At 43.1% G+C, this 5,044-nt stretch overlaps 1 protein-coding gene across 6 annotated transcripts; it reads right to left on the reverse strand.

The window, feature by feature from the left end:
• Positions 1-627: 627 nt before the first annotated feature.
• Positions 628-5,044, reverse strand: LOC123104270 (uncharacterized). 6 transcript variants are annotated; one of them, XR_006450227.1, is made up of 4 exons: positions 4,545-5,044; positions 1,722-1,858; positions 1,491-1,578; positions 628-864 (listed from the first exon to the last, which is right to left on the reverse strand). XR_006450227.1 is itself a non-coding variant. In XM_044526053.1 (4 exons), the coding sequence occupies exons 1-4, from the start codon at positions 4,753-4,755 to the stop codon at positions 825-827; spliced, it is 387 nt and encodes a 128-aa protein (XP_044381988.1). In that variant the 5' UTR covers positions 4,756-5,044; the 3' UTR covers positions 628-824. The 6 variants fall into 6 exon arrangements, 1 of the variants encoding a protein (XP_044381988.1); XR_006450229.1 differs by having other exon boundaries at positions 1,811-3,627; positions 4,545-5,033; XR_006450230.1 differs by having other exon boundaries at positions 1,722-3,627; positions 4,545-5,033.

Raw genomic sequence — 5,044 nt, forward strand, 5'->3', positions numbered from 1 at the left:
ACCTATGAATGCATACCCCCCCAACCGAGGTTCACCTAGCAAAGTGCGAAGTAGCTAGCAGCCCCCTCCCTCGTGTCGGCACAAAGGGAATCCTAAGCTATGACACTACAAGAAATATGTCAACTTGTGACCTTGACTATTGGTCACTGAAAGGTCATTATTTTTAATTTGTGACCTTTTTGTGACCAAAAACAGAAGGTCAAAGAGAAGTTCGTAGACGTTTACGACCAAAATATGCCTATTGTTTTGTTTTGGTCATTAGTTGTCTGCTCAGGCCACGTCGGATCCGACGTGGCAGTCTGACGTGGCACAATTACGACCAATTCAAAAGGTCGTTACTTAGAATCAACCCGGTCCATTTCGGTGCTTTAGATGGGCCGAGCCCATTAATTCAGCCTTTCTATTTTTTTCCTGTGAATTATATTGGGCTACATGGGCCAAGCCCAATATTTTGGCCTTTTTATTTCTGGGCTTTAGCCTTTTACACTCTATTGATTTCCTATTTTTGGAAAATATATTTTGGAGCTGGTCCCACTAGTCATGTTAATCTTGTATATTGATCACACACATTAGAAAGTTACAGACTCGTATTATTTCATAAGTGGGTTGCACTGTTAGGTTCCCATCTCACACACTATCAAATAACATTCATAATCAAATATTCCAAACAAGAGAACATGTGAAATTCATCAAATAACACTAGATTAGTGTATTACAATTTCTATAGACTATCATAACCTAGGTATACCAGCTATTACAATATTACAGTCAAATGGAACAGAAAACTCTTTGCTGAGTCACACTTCACAGCTTCGCGCTTTTCTTCACGTCTTCGCACTTCCAACTTTCTTAGGACTGGAGCTCCTGTAAAAGAGGAACCAAGTAAAGAAGTTACACGCAGCTATATTTGCTACAGATCAGCTATCAACTCGATACTTATGTACACCATACAGAATGTTGTTTCCACTTAGTACAAGTTAATTTAATACTCAGCTCCTTTATTTGTGTCCATTTAGTTCAAGTTCATTATCCATGCATATAAACTTTTGCTCCATTGGAGTCTTCTCAGCTACCTACCCAACTACAAGTCAGGAGGCCACTACTGTTAAACCAACTCAAGTGAGTGAGCCAGCAAACTGGGTGGGATCTTTCCTTATCACTAAAATTAAATATTTGAGCAAACCAAAAATTGATTGTGTATCATAAGATGATCCTGAGAGTGCGGCACCATGTTACCATCTCTAAAGTTCATTAGCCAGCAGCAAAAATTGTGTAACATATGTATAACCATTGCAAGCAACCTTAGCATAATAAGCAGAACAAAATTTCATGCAAAATTTTGATATAACCAGTAGATTATCCCCTAACAGAAGCTAATTAGGCTCCAATACACAAGGCACAGCAAGCAGACTAAATAAGACACGGCCATGAAACAGAGCATGGTATTACAGTAGCTCAGAGATGGAGCTAGAGGTAGGAGATGGACTTACCGGAGAGGAGGTTGTAGTCGAAGCCGCACACAGGCGCCGCCGCCGTCACCCTCTAGAGGAGACACTGTCGCTTCATCGACAGACTCATCTGGTACAAGGAGATCATCAAAATGCATCACACTCATGATCATCAAAGTGCAGCAGCAGGAGCGAATACAAGTTTAACCCATCATGAACAGGGGCGCTAGGCAATCCAGTAGCGATGTCATATATAGGTAGTAATAACAGGACCTTAGATAAAAAAAATTCGCTTGTCTCTGTTTTTCTTGTGCAGCAACGAACGGAGCTAGAGCGAGGGATAGCACTAGAGCAGAGCGGACCTTGGTTGTCTTGTGTGGCAGCAATTGTTTTTCTTGTACCTAGCCCGCCTAAGTAAAAGAAATTGTTATAATCATATCTTCTATTACCATAACACAGAACAAAGAACTATTACTTGACATAAATGATCCGACAAAATTAAAGTTTATATACAAAACAAAGAACAAGGTATAATGGTTTCCCTTGCTCGGTTCCTTAAGCCACAAACTAAAATACAAATAGAATATTAATAAACGTATTTAAGAGAGGCATTTGGCTCCTAATGGGTTCCTGATTCACCAAGTACACATGCATAATGATGATGAAACAAATCAATAGAAAAAACCTGAATCTTTCATCATGCCACGCTAACAAGATGTCATCTAACCAGAGTGGATTCAAACAATAGAGGAGACATTTGATTTCACTGCCACAATCGTTGAGTGAATGCAAAATGAAAGCTAAATCCTTACTCCTAATTTTATGATATTAATGAACAAGAACACATGTTAAATAACTTATTATTGGACCTTACTTGAGTTACTACTGCCACTATCAAGCAAGAACTGCTGCAAGCAGTACAGCATAATAGCAGCATGTTCTACCAGCCGCAATTGCTTGCAAGACCATGGCTGCATTCAAAAGAGAAATGCTTGCACAAGACCATGGCTCATCTGATGTCTGATGATATTGATAAGAAATAAAGTTACATGCACAACAACCTGACCTTACTCTACATTCCAACATTGGTAGGTGACAACTAATAACTCATTTCCAACAGAAAAACTGCAGGAATTCTTTGCTTATTTTTAAGAAAAAATGCTACAAGTTAAGCCTTTGTTTAACAATAGGTCTAAGGAAATAAAATGTGCATTTGGTGAGAATTTAGCAACAGATTAACAACATATTGTTCAGCATCACACAGATAGTAGAACAATGGTACAGGCAGCTATTGGCATAAAGTAGAGATTTTACATGAATAAATCACATAAGTAACTATAACAGAGAAAGAAAACGTAGAAGTGACAGCGAGGCATGAATGGTTTCCTGAGTTATTGCTGCATCGGCCGTAACAGAGGCCGAGGAAGTCGCCCTTGATGGGTTGCAGCATCTGTGCTGATGCAGTGTCAGCCACAGGCTCCTCCTCACACTTGAAGTGAAACACACAGGCTGGTCAGCAGAACTACAGCAATTTAGCTTTGGAGATAACGAATAACTCAAATTACCCTTGTAATCTGTTTCAAAAAAAATTAACCTTCTAGTATGGCCATGGTAATACATAAAATTAACCTTTTCCCTTTTACTTTCAATGAAAAAGGTAAGAGGCCAGAATTCTACATGCAGCTTCTGTAGACATAAATCCAACAGAAATACATCTCTATACGAGAACCACCCCAAATATGAACAGAACAATTCGATCTAAATTAAAGACTGAAACAATCACAAAGGTGTTTTTTCTTTCTATCATTGTTGCTCTGCTACTAGATGTGTTGAGATGTGTGTTACACATGTCTCAGCTGGACTGAGAAACAACCATCCACGGCAATGAAACAGAGGAAAGAGCAGAGAGGAGGTCACCATGGCATGGCAGGGAGGCCATGTCGAGGTTGGTCGGTTCTCCACCTCCTGGTCCAGTACGCACGTCAGTCGTCCCTTGCCATTGCGATTCCGCCGACACAAGGAAGGAATGATGGGGGGTCGGATCTACAGCACGCAAGCCATATATGAGAGGAAATGGAAGACATGGCAAGGACGACGTCTTAGAGAAATAAATATAGCATGCCTGAACATTGCTCTCCTCCATCAAGATATCCTTGGCCTTCTCGCACAGTGCTCTAAACTGTACCGCAAGTATTCAAGGGTCAGAGAAAAATCAGTGGTAAACGATATGTGGGCAGATCAACCAAACGCATTATGCGCATGATGGTAGTTTGCTAGAGTTGGTAATGTGAAGACTACACCAACTGAATCATAAACTCATCCTTGTGGGGCAATAGGTCCTGGCAGCCTCTCATTCTAAATATATATGCTGATTTCAGTGTAGAAACTGAAAACTTAGTGCGTAAAGTGAATATACATGGCATCTTTGTGTCTAAAGTCCGAACTTTACTTTGTTTTAAGTGAAGAAACTAAAAAATAGATTATATTCAGAGCAAAAACAGAATGCATGGTGTGTTCAAGTGCAAAAACTGAAGATTGACTTTTTCAAGTGCTACAACTGAATGTACATGCTACATTTGTGTGCAAGACCATAGCATTAACTCTGTGTAAGTGCAAGTAATGAACATCTGCTCTCTTTATGAGAAAAAACTAAATATATGCTCTGTTTATGTGCAGAAACTGAATGAACGGTAATTTCCAAAGAACCACGAAAATCAATGGCTATTCCCTTTCACCGTGTTTATTCCACCCACTGTTAATTTCACACCTCTTGTGGATTTCTTCTCTCCTATAAATAGTAGTACTTCCTCTGTCCCAAATTATAAGAGGTAGTAATTTCTGTCCCAGCGTCAGGGAGAACCCAAAACAAAAGCTAGCCTGGTAGTTCAAGGTCTCAAGGAAATCATGTAATTTTTCAAATTACTTTCTCTCTGCCATTCTAATGTTAGTAGTGCATTTCTGGACTTGTACTGAATCACTAGTTTTCACTCGTAACTATTGTGTTGAGCAGACACTCGTAGTGCCCAACACACGACAACGCTACACGGCCAGGACGGAATGGGGCGCTCGCGGAATGGGGAGGGGAGTTGCGCGTACCTGTCCGAAGGTTGCCGGAGCAGAGGTCGGCGCGGAAGGCACGGACGCTGGGGAGCGCGTCGAGCAGCGCCCGCGGCGCGGCCCCGCGGTGGTGGGTGAAGGCCATGTCGACGTCGACGCCGTTGCCCCCCCACCTGGCGGCGAGCGAGGCGAGGAGGTGTTGGCCGAGGTAGCCACTCCTGCCCACCACCAGCACACGCTTGCTCTCCATCTCCGCGCAACGCCCGCTGCTCTGGCGCCCCTCCTCTCTGGCAGAGCGAGCAAGCTAGAGTAGGTCGGATGCGGGCGCGGGGTGGATCTGAGGGGCGGGATCGGAGACGACGGGTTTGGGCATGCGGAGCAGGTGGAGGACAGGGGTGGGGTTGGGAGGAGGAAGCGGCGGGGAGGGGGCTCCGGTCGATCTGGCCGGCGACAATGTTCGGAGGGCAGGGGGAGGGGTTGGAGGTGGCGCTGGCGGCTGGTTTGTGGGGATCCAGATCGTGGGGACGGTTAGGTGGAAA

Source organism: Triticum aestivum, chromosome 5A (genome assembly GCF_018294505.1).
Source record: "Triticum aestivum cultivar Chinese Spring chromosome 5A, IWGSC CS RefSeq v2.1, whole genome shotgun sequence".
In the NCBI taxonomy this organism is placed as follows: Eukaryota; Viridiplantae; Streptophyta; class Magnoliopsida; order Poales; family Poaceae; genus Triticum; species Triticum aestivum.

Bases quoted from the DNA above. Each gene is read 5' to 3' on its own strand.
- LOC123104270 (XM_044526053.1), bottom strand. From the start codon at position 4,755: ATGGAGAGCAAGCGTGTGCTGGTGGTGGGCAGGAGTGGCTACCTCGGC. The intron at 1,859-4,544 runs GTACGCGCAACT...TCTTTTACTTAG, and splicing joins CTCCGGCAACCTTCGGACAG to GCGGGCTAGGTACAAGAAAA. The intron at 865-1,490 runs GTAAGTCCATCT...CCTCTTTTACAG, and splicing joins CGACTACAACCTCCTCTCCG to GAGCTCCAGTCCTAAGAAAG.